The 16064-nt window shown below is 36.1% G+C and overlaps 1 protein-coding gene across 16 annotated transcripts in view; it reads right to left on the reverse strand.

Annotated features, from left to right (window-relative positions):
• The window catches only part of ZNF518A (zinc finger protein 518A), a 56882-nt gene that overhangs the window by 22942 nt on the left and 17876 nt on the right, over positions 1-16064 (reverse strand). For 8 of the 16 annotated variants that reach the window (XM_014858426.3, XM_070486235.1, XM_014858427.3 and 5 more), the window contains 2 exons: positions 15042-15093; positions 7369-14220 (listed from right to left, as the gene is read on the reverse strand). The exons of 2 other annotated variants lie outside the window; for them this stretch is intronic. In XM_014858426.3, coding sequence (XP_014713912.1) covers positions 9622-14091 — 4470 coding nt within the window. In that variant the 5' untranslated portion in view covers positions 14092-14220; positions 15042-15093 and the 3' untranslated portion in view covers positions 7369-9621. Of the gene's footprint in view, positions 1-7368; positions 14221-15041; positions 15094-16064 lie in introns of those variants that run through there. 6 more of the 16 variants (XR_011494735.1, XM_070486286.1, XM_070486276.1 and 3 more) reach the window with 4 other exon arrangements.

Consider the following 16064-nt stretch of genomic DNA (forward strand, 5'->3'; position numbering starts at 1 on the left):
GGATGTCTCTACACTTATTTATGTCTTTTTAAATTTCTTTCAACAATGATTTGTAGTTTTAGTGTAAAAGTCTTGTATTTTTTTTTGTTAAATGTATTCCTAAGTATTTTATTCCTTTAGATATCATCATAATGGAATTTTTTTCTTAATTTCATTTTAGTATTGTTTATTGCTAATGTATAAAAGTAGAATTGATTTTCCTATTGATCTTTTATTCTGTACCCTTGCTGATCTCATTTATTAGTCCTAAGAGTTTTTTTAGTGGATCACTTAAGATTTTCCATATACAAGATCATGTCATCTAAAAATATTTTTTTTACTTCTTCCTTTTCCATCTGGATGCCTACTGTTTCTTTTATTTGCTTAACTTCTCTTACTAGAACCACCAATTGCTAATAGAAACACTAAGAGTGCACATCTTTTCCTGTTCTTGATCTTAGCGGGAATGTTTTCAGTCTTTTGCCTTTAAGTTTGATGTTAGCAGAGGCTCTGAAAATAGAAGCCTCCATTCCTGGTAACAAAAGGAACAGAACAGACCTCACTCACAAAGAATTGTAATTCTTTGTTTTGATCAGTCTTTTGACTTCCTGGAAGATTGGCTTTTACCTCACTTGAAGCTGGCCCAGAGCCAATGCTGCTACCTAGAGGCAATATTGAGAACATTAACAGGCAAATGTTTTAGTCACTGCTGCCTGAGGTGATAGATAACATGAGGCAAGCAACAGACTAACCAAAAAGCTATGGAGGAAAGGCTGGGAAATGAGATGTCCATAAGGACTTTGTAAAGCTCCAATATGTTCCTGGGAATCTAGAAGGCCACATGCATGCCTAGGGCTGTGTGTATACTAAGTAAAGACCGAGAAGGCCCTAAGCTGTCATCTCTGGCTGACCTGCAGGCTCCGCTGAAGTAGGAAGTGAAGGCTAAGGCAAAGTTGTAAACTGCCTGACTGAGTGTTGAAGGTGCACCCTAAAAACATACACAGAGTCCACTGGCAAACACTGGGAGATTTTTTTCATTCTGGTTGTTTAAAGAAATCTCTGTTCAATCATTAGCTGATCATTAAGCTAACATAATAGAGACTTTAGTGGCCAGACAAGACAAATAATACAGACTTTACAAAATTAGTTCAGAAAAGTCACTAGACAAACAAACAACTACAATAAGCAGCAACAACAACAAACCCTGGGGTAGGGGGATGGGGAGGTGGAGAATCTGATTTTCAGAGTTGCCACATTATAATATTTTAAATGTTCTGTTTTCAACAAAAATTACAAGGAATGCAAAGAAAGAGGTAAGTATTGGCCATACACAGGGGAACAAAGAAATCCCGAGAAAGCCAAGGCATTGGATTTTCTAAACAAAGACTTCAACTTAGCTATTTTAAATATGTGTAAAGAGCTAAAGGAAACCATGTTTAAAGAATGAAAGGAAAGTAAGAGAATGATGTCTCAAATAGAGAACACAAATAAATAGACATTATGAAAAGAACTTTTATTCCTAGAACTTACAATTATAGAGTTGAAAAGCACAACTAGAAGGATAAATTCACTAGAGGGGCTCAGCAACAGATTTGAGCAGGCAGAAGAAAGAATCCATGAGCTTAAAGATAAGTCAACTGACACAGTCAGTTGGAAAAACAGAAAGAACAAAAAAAAAAAAAAAAAAAGAAGAGAAATGAACAGAGCCTCAGAGATCTGTGGGACATCAGCAAGCATAACAGCATATACATAACGTGAGTCTCAGAAGGAGAGAAGAAAAAGAAAGCAACAGAAAGAATATTTAATGAAATAATAATCCAAAACTTCCCAAACTTGATGAAAAATATTAATCCACCAACCCACAAAGCTACAGGAACCTCAAGTAAGATAAACTCAAAGCCATATTGTAATCAAACTGCTGAAAGACAAAGAGAATATTTAAAGCAGCAACAGAGAAGTGCGTCATCGCATGCAAAGGGGTCCTCAATAAGATTAACAGCTGATTTCTCATCAGAAACTATGGAGGCCAGAAGGCAATGAGAAGACATAGTCAAAGTGCTGAATGGAAAAAACTGCCAAGAACTATATATTCAGCAAAACTATCCTTAAAAATGGAAGGAAAAATTTAGACATTCCCAAATAAACATTGCTAGCAGACCTGTCCTACAAAAAAATGCTAAATAAACTCCTTGAGGTTGAAAAGACACTAGATAGCAACTCAAACTCACACAAAGAAATACAGAACTGATAAAGGTAAATATAAACACCAGCATAGGTAAATATAAAAGAAAGAGTAAATGTATTTTTTATTTGTAACGTTTTTCCCTCCTAAAAGACAAATGCATAAAGCAATAATTTTTTTTTCTCCTGAGGAAGATTCACCCTGAGCTAACATCTGTGCCAGTCTTCCTCTATTTTGTATGTGGGTTGGCGCCACAGCATGGCTGCTGACGAGTGGTGTAGGTCCATGTCCAGGAACTGAACCTGGGCCACTGAAGCGGAGCATGCCAAACTTAACCACTATGTCATGGGGCCAGCCCCTAAAGCAATAATTTTAAATCTTCATTGATGGGCACACAATTTATATAGATATAATTTGCGACAATGACAGCATGAGGGGAGGATTGAAGCTATATAGAGCAAAGTTTTTATCATTGATACTAAATTTATATTAATCCAAACCAGGCAAAATAGATTAGCTCTACAGTCTCTTCTAATAAAAATTCTATATATCTTTTAAAAAAATTGTTTACTTTTTTCTTGTGTGACTTTTGGTATCCTATCTAAGGAAGCTTTGCCTAAACAAAGGTCACAAATATTTACTTCCATATTTTCTTCTACAAATTTTACAGTTTTTGCTTACATTTCGGTTTATGATCCATTTTGAGTTAATTTTTGTGTATGCAGTGAGAAAGACTGTTTTTCTTCATTCTTTTTTTCTGTCTGTGCTTCAGATTTCATAAGCTCTATCAATCTATCTGTGGGTTTGCTGATTCTCCTGCCAGTTCCAATCTACCTTTGAGCCTCTCCAGTAAGTTTTTCACTTTGGTTCTTATGCTTTTCAGCTTCAGGGTTGTCATTTGATTTTTGTTTTATAATTCTCTTATATTTTCTATCTGGTGAGACATTGTCAGCATACCTTCCTGTAATTCTTTAAATCTGGTTTCCTTTAGGTCTTTGAACACATTTATAATAGCTGCTTAACATTTATCCTACATCTGTGTAGGATACACAGATACAACTGTGTAGGAAACAACTTGTCAAAGGAAGATTCTATTGCCTTTTTCCCCTTTGTGTCACACTTTCCTGTTTCTTCGAATGCTTCATAATTTTGTGTTGAAAATTGGACATTTTAGGTATCATATTGTAGAATCTCTGCATACTAGTCCTCCCCCACCCACTCTGGACTTTTTATTTAGTGAGTTGACTGGACTAATTCGCCAAGTCTATTTCCTCACAGGGCGCAGGCTCTGAAGTTGCTGCTCAACTTGTTCCCCCCACCCCACCACCATCATTTGTATCTTTTAAACTGATTTCCTAGGGCTTGCTTCTGAGACAGCACCAGTTAGTGATCAGCCACTGATTGATTAGAGATTGTGCTTCAACCCCCTCAATTAGTGAGATTTACCACTTTATCATTGGAACTGCGTGGCTTGGCGACTGCTTTCACTATTTAGGGAATTTACAACTTTTGCCCTACAGCCAGGGACTTGCAGCTCAGAAGTTCCCTCTCTGGTTGATCCTATGTGGCTGCAGCCTTAAGCATGCACACATTCATTCTGATCACAAGGGATGTCTGTGGTTTTATCCACTCTCTCTCCCTGATCTTATCTTGAAGCTTCTGGCAGGTGTCTATTGGTATTGCCAGCAACCGTTAGCCACCACTAATTGCCAGCTGACTGCTGTATTGTTTCCAACAATACTCTGGGGTATAAATCGCTCCAGCCTATTCCAGATAAAGTCAGGCCCCTTGTAATGGGTCGTGTATTGTCAATTGAAGTTCACTCAAACTCTTCCCTTAACGGAATCTCTGTGCCTCTGTGTTATGGAGCAGGTTGTGGGGTTGAGGGCGTTGGAAAGTGTATCTTCATTGAATGTACCCTGGAGCAGCTGTATTTGGGGTTGGGAGAAAGCACAGGGGGAAAATCTCGCACCACCTCCCAGTGTGGATCTTCTATAGCCCAGAACCAGGGAGGATGGGATCTGCCAATGTTCATCAGCTGCTCTATGTCCATAGAATAGCTCTTCTGCCCGCAGAAAGCTGGGAGAGATGTAAGCTGCCACTTGGCTGTCAAACTCACCAGAGCAGGTCTCTTGCAACACACAGCTGTCTGGGAAAAGGGGACTGCACTATTCAGTAGCTGCCTTGCCCTGATTCTCCTTATATTGCAGGAGTCAGGAGTAGGGCAATGGGCATGACTAACCAGATGCCACTACCCTTCTGTAGGACACAGGTGTGAAAAATGGGCTATCTCCTAGTTAGATTTTGTGGTTTTCCTTTCAGCAGCTTCACACAACTTTTGAGATTATTTTGTGGCTCTTATTATAAACGTGTCTTCTTTTATTGTTTCCCAAATGATTACTGTTAAGTGTTCAGGAAAGCTAATTTTCAGTGTACTCCTTTGGACTTTCAAAATATTGCAATCAGGTCATTTGCATATAGTTATTTTGGTCTTTTTCCAAGTTTTTCATTTTGCTTTTCTATCCTTTTACATTAGCAATAACATGAAATAACTGATGATAGCAGGCATCTGTTTCACTCAACTGAAAAGCAATTTGAATTGCAACCTGAACATAACCTTCGCCTTTGGATGAAGGCCTCTAAACTATTAAGAATTCTTTCAACATATTAAACGTCTTTGCTAGGAAAGAGTATTTTTTACTAAGTACATTCTTGGCACAGACTAAAGTCATGGTTTTCAAAATTGATGTACATTATATTAACATTCTCCCTAGACTATCTACTCAAAAGTCTACACTGTCATGTCAATGATGTTCACTTTTTAAAGAAAAAAGATTCTTAAATTTGAGGCATTTGTTAACAGAAGCCCTTTAGACGGCGAACTAGTCAAAAAAAAACAATTCAAAGTCCTCTTCCAAGATGTTGACTACTTCTCAGTTGTACGTTGTTAAGGAAAGCATACTTAAATCAATGAACACCCAAATCAACCAAGCTGATCCTATTTCAACTCTCCATTATAGGGAAATTTTTCTGCTAATGCCACACTCCTAACTAGCAACAAATAATGCCGTGAAAATTCCCCCAGCAAGTTTCACCAGATGAGATCCCCAGTGGAGTCAAGGCACTTTGCTGAAAACAAAGATCCTAACAGACCGCTAAGGCACAAGAAACAGAGCCAAAACCCATCTTGAATGGGACACAGCCCAATTTAAGTAAGCAGATGTCAATGGTGAAAAGGAATCACTTAAAAAATAAAAAATCAGGAGCCAGCTATATGGAATTAATACAATATTCTGTTTTCAGTTCATCTCCATTCTCCCCATCCCAAGATTTTCTATTACTTTTTTTTAACAACTATTTCAAATCACTAAAAGAACTGGTATCTATTTCTCATCTAACCTGGACATAAATTCTCACAGCAATTCTGTTTGATCTAATTTTTAATCCCTCCACAGTTGCAGTGCCCTTAGCACATACCTGAGCTATCTACTTTATCCACTAATCATTTTCATTACATTCTCTTCACTTTTAAACAAACACATCAACATTGATAACTTTATATACATATATTTTAGTTTTTATGCTTTGTAACTTATATAGCTGGTGTACCTCACAAAAAACTATCAAATTTCTGTTTTAATAAAAATCTTACCTTAAGAGCAAATCTTTGAGAGACAGCAAGAGTTGGTAAACTATTTGATGGATCAAATTTGGCCCACTGCCTATTTTTTTAATTAAGTGTTATTAAAAACACGGGCATACTCTTTCATTTCTGTATTGTCTACAGCTGCTTCTGCATTACGACAGAGTTAAGTATTTACAACACACTAAATGGCCTACAAAGCATAAGTTATCTGACCTTTTACTGAGAAACCTCACTGGTCTCTTAACAAAAACAAAATTTTTTATTAAAAAACAATTACATTTCAACCTGTGATACTGAGTGCTCAGCCAAACAGAAAGGTAAACTCTGAAAATTAAACTTTTTCTTTTAAGTGAATGCCAAATAGTGAAGCCCATTTCAATGGAGATTGACAAACAGGACAAACTGAAACAAATTCCTGACCCAGAAGTTGGATTGCAAAAATGAAACTAACTCTTCCAGTTGTAATAAGAACCTCAAACTACTAAATATCCTATTTTGGAAAGCCATTTTTAGCTCTGTTTCAGCCACGAGGAAAGGAAGGATAGAAGGTTTCATTTTCGGATTTGCTGCTTTGGCAATAAAAAAGCTCCAACCAGGTCTGTCTCTTTCAGAATAGCCAAAGTTAACAAAATAAGAAATGGGGCATGAAATTCTTTTAAATGGCTTTTAAAACTTTAAGGCAAAAAGTATATATCAACATTAGATATAGGTTTTTTTGGGGGGGGGGTAGGGAAAGAGTCACCCTAAGCTAACATCTGTTGCCAATCCTCCTCTTTTTTTTTCATACAATCAGTGTATGGTTGTACATCCTAGCTGTAAGTGCCTCTAGGTGTTCTATGTGAGCCACCACCACAGAATGGCAACTGACAGATAGGTGGTGTGGTTCCACAACCAGGAAACAAACCCAGGCCGCCAAAGTGGTGAGAGTGCCGAACTTTAACCACTAGGCCATCAGGGCTGGCTCAACATTAGATTTTTTTTTTTTACTATTATGGCTATTCTGAATTTTTTTTTTTTTGAGGAAGATTAGCCCTGAGCTAACTACTGCCAATCTTCCTCTATTTTATACGTGGCGACACCTACCACAGCACAGCTTTTTGCCAAGTGGTGCCATGTCCACACCCGGGATCCAAATCAGCAAACTCCAGGCCACCAAGAAGCGGAATGTGCGAACTTAACCACTGCACAACTGGGCCAGCCCTGAAATGTATTTTTATAGTGCTGCAAACATTAGCAAGATAGTTTCTTCTCTCTCTTCTCTGTTCACAGAAGATGATGCATAACACATCTATCCAGAACAGAGCATTTCAGTTTTACTGCTGTTAGGGTACTGAAGAGCGTAAGCCTCTCTATGGCTTTCCTCACCAGGACAACCACAGTAAAATCACAGTAAATGCTACCCTTCTCAAACAAAATTTCACCTATGATTTTGGGAAAAGAAATTCCATACTTTATTTTGCATAGTTCACTAGCATAAGAAAAATCTTTGTAATGTAAATACTTCCCATTGAAACAAAATTCCTGTTTGTTTTTTGCACACTAAAAAAATTATGTGAACACAAACTTAAGACAAATTTAATTTGAAGAAAACATACATTACAGAAATTAACAATGCTTACCATTCTTTAAACACCATATACATCATTAATATATACTGTGTATTTTCAATCAACTCCATTCTTAGGCTCAATTCAAGAAACACAATAGTAACAGGTTTTATACAAAAAATACTTCACTAACAAAGTAGACAAACTACACAAAACAGTACATGTATAGTGTGCATAGCCAGATAGCCTGAAGCATCTGTGTATGGCTTTCTTTAAAATACAACTACTGGGGGAGTGGGCCCACTGGGGACCTACTGTTACAGTGGACATATGTAAACTGTTTCACATCTTTTAGGCACTTGCTAACAATAGTGTTCAATCCCTGAAAAATGAATTTACCCAAAAAGAAATCTACATCTGAAATAAAAACCAAGAAAATAACATGGGTAAAGTCTTATATATTCCTTTTAAATTAAACAATCAGTTTTATTAGTGCATGCACAGAACTAAATTGAAAAAAAAATAAACTTTTTATGTCAAAAACTTTCTGTGCAAAATTTACATAACAAACTGAAAGGTACAAAAATATGTACAGGTTTAAATTCTTTGTTATATACAGAAAAGAAGCCCTGAAGTTTTCAATCAATGAAAATGTCATAACACTTGTAGTAACAATGTAACAAAAATTATATAGTATGTAATTTTGTAATAAAAGAACTCCATTATCCAATGATCCAACAAAATTTGATCCAAACTTACAAGGTGAAAAGTTTAAATCGATGATTCTGTTGTCATGAAAATAATCCATTTTAAAACTCTACCTGTTGGGCATGTCCCTTAGGAATTTGTCCTGAAGTTTTATGCACTGCCACTGAGTTCACTATTAATGCTCCTGCATTTTCAACTGCCAACAATCAGTAAGTAATCTGCTTTGGGTTGTCAGTCATAATGAAAATCTGCTAACAAAAATGGCTTGTCCCAGGGGCCGGCCTCCTGGCTGAGTGGTTACCGTTCCACATGCTCCACTTTGGCAGCCCAGGTTCATGGGTTCAGATCCCACGTGTGGACCTACTCCACTCATCAGCCATGCTGTGGAGGCATCCCACAAACAAAATAGAGGCAGATTGGCGCAGATGTCAGCTCAGGGCTAATCTTCCTCAAACAAAGAAGAGGAAGACTGTCAATGTTATGTTAGCTCAGGCTGAATTTTCCTCATCAAAAAAAAAAAAAAGTTTGTCCCAATGTGGACATGTTCAGACACTAATAGTAATTAAACACAGACAAAAATTTGATTTGCTTTGCTCATCTTGCTTCAAAATATTGTTTCTCCAGAATAATTTTTAATTTTCAGAAAACTCATTCCCTTGGAAGTGCTTCTATGTTCCACTCTTTGTAAAGGGATGGCAACCAAGAAAAAATTTGCCTTTATGGGGGACAAACAATTAAAATCAAATAAGCATAGTTCTGTGCAAGGGGATCACTAGAGACTATAATTAAATTCAGAAAAATGTTCCAAGTTCTTTAGTTGAACTTCAAACTAGATGGAGAGTTTAATTCTTCTCTCAAGGCTGCCCATCTACTGCAGTGCTTGACATAGCCATTTAGAAAAAGAAAATTGCATTGCAGAGTGTTTCAATCTCTGACAAGGGACACAGCTTATGAGGAAAAAAGATGTTTTTGTCAAAAACTCTTTTCAAGCATCATATGAGGTGTAAATGTAGTGAGTTAAATGCACTCTCAGAGGAGCCTAATACCCTTCAATAGAACTATATTTTGCAGCTGTAGAGTAAGTTCTTTACCCAAGCTCTCTTAGCATATCTTCACCAATGATGAGAAACTCCTTCAGTTCCATGGTGAAAGGGCTCTCCAGCTTCAGAGGAGCTGTATTTATCAGATTCATAAGGCTGGTGGAAGAGAGGGAATGAGGCTGTCAGCCGTTACCCTCTAAGAGTCACTAAAGAACTAAATTGGGAAAACTGTTTTATCAAAATTTTCTTTAGCCCTAACTTCCCAAGAACACATTTTTAAAAATTAAATCAAGGTACATCTGTGCTGTGATTAGTTTCTTTCAAAACTTATGTGTGAAGTAATAGCATTTTCAAATACTACACATAAACCTTTTGCTCTCCTGTGGAAATAAGAGCCCACTTTTACTGTTTAATTTCAGGTTCTATATTGAAGTAGAAAATGTCTGCATTAAAGTAATTCAACCCACTGTTTCCTTCTAAGATAATTACACTTTTCTTTTCCTTGGTAATCACATTTAATTATTCTAACGTATTCCAATCACGAGTAGCTTCCATTAAATGTCTCTGCCCATGACCAGCCCAAGCATCCTGATTGTCAAATACTCTACCACAAAACCAACAGTTAAATTTAGCCTTCAGAACATTTTCAGAGGTAGTTTTCACAATCTGATAATTGTTTTTGCTTGTCTTTTTAAGCGTTAATTTTAGCACAAATCTTTCTTTCACAGAACTAACAGGTTTGAAAGTTTTGTGCCTCTTGGAAAAATCATCGTAAGTTGTTTTGGAAGGGTTACAACAAACTGGTTTCAGTAAAGCATCGATAGTTCTTTTTGACAATGAAACCTTAAGTACTCGTCCATTAAATTTAGCAATAGTTTTCATTACATTTACAACTTCTGGTGCATCTGCATCAGGATGATTCAAAACTACAACCGGTTGGTTTCTCCTAGGACATTTCACAAGCTGCTTGGAACTAAAGGGGAAAAGCCGCAAAGTTCTCACTGAATCTTTTGAAAGCCTAGGTCTGCTAAAATCAAACGACTCGTGGACATCTTCAGGTTTAGTCTTTTCTTTACACTTTCTATGTAATGTTGCTTTTTTTCTTGGAGGTTCTTGGTAACTACCTCTACACTTTCGTTTACAGTTTCTGTTTCTAGATACAAAGGCAGTTTCAGAATCTTTACTTCTTACACGAGTTTTTATTCTTGAAAAATTTTTTTTGGAAGTCTTTTTTTTATTGAAGCTTCTCTCAATTGTACAATTTGTTTTACACCTTAACACCCTGGCCTCTGAATGGTCAGTGATACATATTGGTTCCTCAGAGGATTCTGGGCATGTTGCAGTAGAAGTTATCACAATTTCATTTGCTGGCATCATATCATCTAGTAAGAAGGGTAAGGCATCTCTAGAAGATTCTGGCTCTTTCTGCTCTCCTGTAGTCTGATTAGATGGTACATTGTCTTTCTGCAATGAGGCTGCAGAATTGCTTACTGACAGATTATTAGCAGCAGTCACATTTAAAACAGGATTAAAAATTTTCAGCAATATTTTTTGTGGTGTTCCTTCAGGTTTCTTTGGCTGTATATTTTGATAATAAGTACTATTTTGGACTAATTTAGACTTAAGCAGCTCAGTCTTATTTGGCATCACACACTTTAAAAAAACAGGTTGTTTGCCATCAGGCAAGAGGGTATAAAGAGGTGGTTTTGGAAAAATCTCATTCTGCTGTCTTACTGAATCCAAGATATTCAACTTAGCGCCCTGCTGCTCAGATATATTAGGAGTAGGAACAGCTTTCACTGAAGAACTTGCTGATGTTTTAATAATGTAAGGGCCTTTTAATGGTAAGGTATTTTCTGAGGTACTTTTCATACTCAAACAACTGCCAATGCTGGAACAAAGTGCAGGTGTCAGACAATTATTGTTTGGTTCTACTTTCAAAAAAGGTGTTCTGCAAGGTTCCTTAGCTGTAGTTCCACAAGCTTGAGCACTCTCAGTTTTGACAGTGGAAACACCTTCAAATTTCCCATTATTAAATGTTAAAATCATCCCAGGTTTCTTGTTTAAGAGAAGAGAAGCAGGCATGCCTTGTGTATTAACTAATGGAAGTGGTCTTCCTGAAACAACGTGTAATCCAGGCTTGTTAGCAATGTGCAATGGTACAAAAATGCCTTTTGGAGTCTGAACTAATATAGCTTTTTTTGGTTCTGAATTTACAAGTGGACTTTGCATATACAAAGAACCTAAATTTTGTGTAGTGGCTCGTAGTTTGTCTTTTACAAGCTGCTGTGTTATTATTGCATCTGACTGGGTCTTAAGTAATGTGCCAATACTGGAAATTCTAGGTGTCTTCTCCGAATCTCTCACATCTTGTGACACTGACAGCATTTGTTTTTCTTTTCCAATACATTTGAAATTCAGATCATTTGTAGGCACATTAATCCCCACACTACCAGGTGGAATTGGCAAGATGCCTTGTACTTTAAAGTCTTTTGAAGATTCAACTATTTTGTCTTCTCCCTCATGTTTCTGAAATGACTGGTCACAATGAAGTGGCAGGCCTTTATTTGGCGTGTTACTAGAGTCTTCTTTTACATCAGATTTTGCTTTTAATACATCTTGAAGTAACTGGTTTATTTCAGGAGGCAAAAATTCTGATGCCTGTTCGCTCTGGAGAGAGAAAACAGATGTGATTCTAGGCATCATTGGTGACTCATCATTAGAAAAGTCATTCCATTTAGATTTTTCAGTCATGTTCTCAAAATTTTGATTTTCATTAGTGTATAGGCTCTGCCCATCGATGTTTTGTCCTTTCTCTAAAACACACTGCTCTTCAATTTCAGCTTGTGTTTTTAAAGTTCCATCTTTAGTATTTAAAAGGCTAATAGATGCTAATAGGCTATCTGGATTTGAACTCTCCTTCCTTACTAGTGATAAAACTGATTCACTTATTGGTTGTTGAACAAGTGTCTTGCTTGATGAAGATTCTCTGTGAGGGTTTTCAAACACTGCTGTTCCTGAAAGCCTACGGCGTTTATTAGAATTATTCACTTTTGAGTAATTATGAAAAGGCAATGATCCTTGGTTGGAAGGTTCAACAGGTAACTCAGAGTTGACATAATTAATGCAATAGTTATGCATATCTCCACTGTTGTATGCACTTGGTCTGGTAGTATGGTTGACTTTATCTGGACTTTTAATGGCAGTATCTGACACCTCAGGGTGACTCTGAGTAATATGACTTCCCCACAAGTCAACATTATCTCTTGTTTCAACTTTTGTGGCCAAATTCACTGATGCTGTAACCAATTCTGATGTTGTTGGCAAAGACGATACATTTTTTTCATCATCCATTGTTTGAAGCATATTACTTGTTTGAGAGAACAAAGCCATTTCTCTTTCTGAAGTTACTTTCCCCGAAAGTACAGGAGATGAACATGAAAATGGAGGAGTTGCTTTCATGTAAACTGTGTCACTTAACTCAGTTGTTATTCCTGTTAAAAATCCAGTGGTGTCCAAAGTCTGCGGCTGCAAATTAGCAGTACTGTCCTTTGCAGCATCTGACTGTGAGCCTGGTGAATATAAATTCTGTTTATTGATAGGCAACAATTTTATTACAATATGCTGTCTTCCATCCACCATCTTGAAGCCCATAAACTTAGCACTGTAGTTAGCAGGAATTGTTATTTTATTATTTTTCACCATTAACAATGGAGGTCCTTGTACAGCAGTCTTCAGGACACCTGAAGTAGAATTTGACCCCTCTTCAGCTCTATTACATTGCCCAGTGGACAGAAGAACTGGCTTTTCTGACTCTGACTCAGCAGGCTTATCACTATTCTCACAGTGCAGTCGTTCATCCTTTTCTTCATTTAAATGTTCTTGAACAAGATGGCTCTGGTCTTCAGATTTAGCCTGTGTTTTGTTCACTTTTTTAAGCACTTGAGTGTTTTTTTCTATACTTCTGTCACTTCCATTGTTGATTTTCTTACGTTTCCAGAATGTCTTCCTTGATGCACCTATTTTGTATCTTTTCAGTATTAACTTAAGTCCTGCTGAAGTCTTTGCCATCCTTTTTTCATATTTGTCTTTTTCCAGTTTTTCTTTCGCATATAAATGTTCTTTGTGCAAAGTTATAACATGTCTTACAAGGTGCTCTCTTCTGGTGGCACCATAGCTACAATATTGACAAGTGAAGGGAAATGTACCAGAATGAATGTGAAGGTGCTTCTGAAGCTCTCCTTTGGTGAAACACACATGATGGCATTTACCACATTTATAATGGATTTCATTATGTCTATGAATGTGCTGAACAAATGTGCCAACATCCTGGGTGGAGAATTTGCACTTTTCACATTGAAAATTACCATTTACACAATGCGTGGATGAAAAATGTTTTGTCAAGTCTAATAAAGTATATACACTCTCATTGTTACAAATGTCACATTTTACTAAAGTGCTTCTATGAGTTCGTCTGTGTTGTTTAAATACCTGGAAGTCATTTGCTGAAAAACTGCACATTTCACAAGGATATGAAGGTAATTCACCATGGTGCCACATTTGAAAGTGTTTCTGCAAATCGTTTGGGCTATATCGAGTGCTATCTCGGCATTTTAAACAGTTGAAATTGAGTATTTTTGCAGACATTTTTACACCCTCTTCTTCAACTCTCTCAGACTTATGGAGCAACAGACATTCCTCTACACAGCTCACAGTCTTTATACTGATAGATTTCCTTGCAGTCTGTGATTTACACTGAAATAATTTCCTGTATTTGTCAACTTCATGTTTCAATAGGACTTCATCTGGAATACTTATCTTCGGCAAAACAATTTTCACATTTTTTAGCTCATAATGAAAACTATTTTCTGAAATTTTTGGTTTAAGTACTGATCTGATAGTATCAATTATTTCATTTTTCACATTATAATCTTTTTGTAAAGTAGTTTGTTTTTCATCAAAAAGTAACTGTTTCTGTTCAGATGGCATGATTTAACAAAAAAAAAATCCCAATTTCTTTTTTTCTGAAAACTCTTGAAGTTACTTGTAATTTAAACAGGAAACAATACTGTGCCGAGACATCTTCAAAATACCAGGATTTTTCCCACATTAACTCACCTAAAACCAAAGAATTGAAATTTTCATCACAAAAGTATCAGAAAATTCCACATTTTTCAGTTCATTTTGAGACAAAGTAGGAATGTTGATCAAACACACAAATAAAAGATTTTTTACTTCGTATTTTAAGAACAGCTTACCAAGAAGTACTAGCTAAAAGTAGAAATAATACTAATCTGGAAGTCAGGAAAGAGAAGCTCTACCTCCAGCTCTGCTCTGTGACACAGGGCAAGCTTCAACCTCTCTGCCCCTCAGTTTCCTCATCTAAAGAAAACCACAATTGGATAAGCACCCTTAAGCTCTAAGATTTTTATATTAAGTCGATACTACAGTTTTAAAACAAGATTTTAAAAATCTTAACAGGAGACTCCTAAAAACTTAAGTTCCAATTACATACATGTGGTTCCAATTACAAACATGTACCATTAACTTTCTCACTTGCTCAGCTGACCTTATAGCTATTATCTTGTGAGAATTTCAATAGACTTCTCTCCAGATTTTCTCCTTCCTTAGTGCCTTAGGAATAACTTGTGTTTAAAATAAAATTTCATTCACCTAACAATAACAAAAATATCTGCTCTCTCAAGTTATCATTACTAACTGGTAAAAAAAAAAACACATACACACACAAAGAAGAAATTAAAAGGAAAAGTACATTTCCCTGGGGTACTCTCAAAGTCTACCTACTACCTTTCTGGTTCCCTACCATTTTGGCTATTTTGCTTTTTGTCCCTAGAACTCAGGCAAACAGCAGCAAGGAAAGCCCTTGGTAGATTAGAAAGTACCCATTACTATCTGCCTCTATTAATTCAAACACTTACTGGTTTATGTTACTCTAGACAAGTCTCAATCTGTGTGTCTTAGTTGCTTCATCTATAAAATGGAAAAAGAAAAAAATTAGTACTTCCTCTGCCTCTTCCATAGGGTTGTTGTGAAGATTAAATGAGAAAATATGTAACGGTAACCTGTAAAGCGCTATATGAATTGTAGCTACCATCATTACTGCATGTGATTACCATGTATGAGACATTATGATTCAAACTGCAGAGGAATAAAAACAGTAAAGTAATAAGATATGATAATATACTGCTGAGATTGGAATCTGAGTAGTGAAGGTTCAGTAGTAAAAATGTCAAACTGTATATTAGAAGAATTACATTTTCTTACTTCCGTGGTCTTTAATATGTATATGAACAACAGATAAAATTACATAAGCAAAAGATACTAAAGTGTAAATCACATTAAGCTTCATCCATAATGTCTACCCAAAGGTCTCAGCTTTCAATTTCAATTAATCTAAGTAATAACTAGAAATTTCACTGTTTTAGAAATCCTTTGCTGAGGGAAAATAATTAAAAATTAAATTACTTTACATATTAAGAGGTCCTTTTAATATTTCTCAAGCTTAACACTTTTGGTTGAGTCTAAAAAATGCATTTTTCCAATATTCTTCAAATATTGAATATTTAAATATACTAAACTGATAATGTATTCATTAGAAGGGTACCAGTTTACCGAATTTTTTAACATACTACGCCTAATACAGTAAAATATTAAAATTTTTACTTTAAATTTTTTACTATATTATTCAAAGCTAAATGTAAAAACTTTTTCTTAAAAGCAAGAAAAATAATAAATGGCTAGAAAAAAGTTCAATGGAACCTGGTGGATACTCCACACCAAGAGATTCTCTACAGAGTGTCACACTCTCGACGGTGACAAGCATTATAATCAGCTATGGAGCTTTCACCACACCAAAATCTGAGGGTAGGGATCAAACATGTGAAACTTTTTAAGCACATCTAGTAATGGATCTTCTCCCCTTGCCAGAATAACATACTATG

This window comes from Equus asinus, chromosome 2 (assembly GCF_041296235.1).
Source record: "Equus asinus isolate D_3611 breed Donkey chromosome 2, EquAss-T2T_v2, whole genome shotgun sequence".
Taxonomy (NCBI): Eukaryota; Metazoa; Chordata; class Mammalia; order Perissodactyla; family Equidae; genus Equus; species Equus asinus.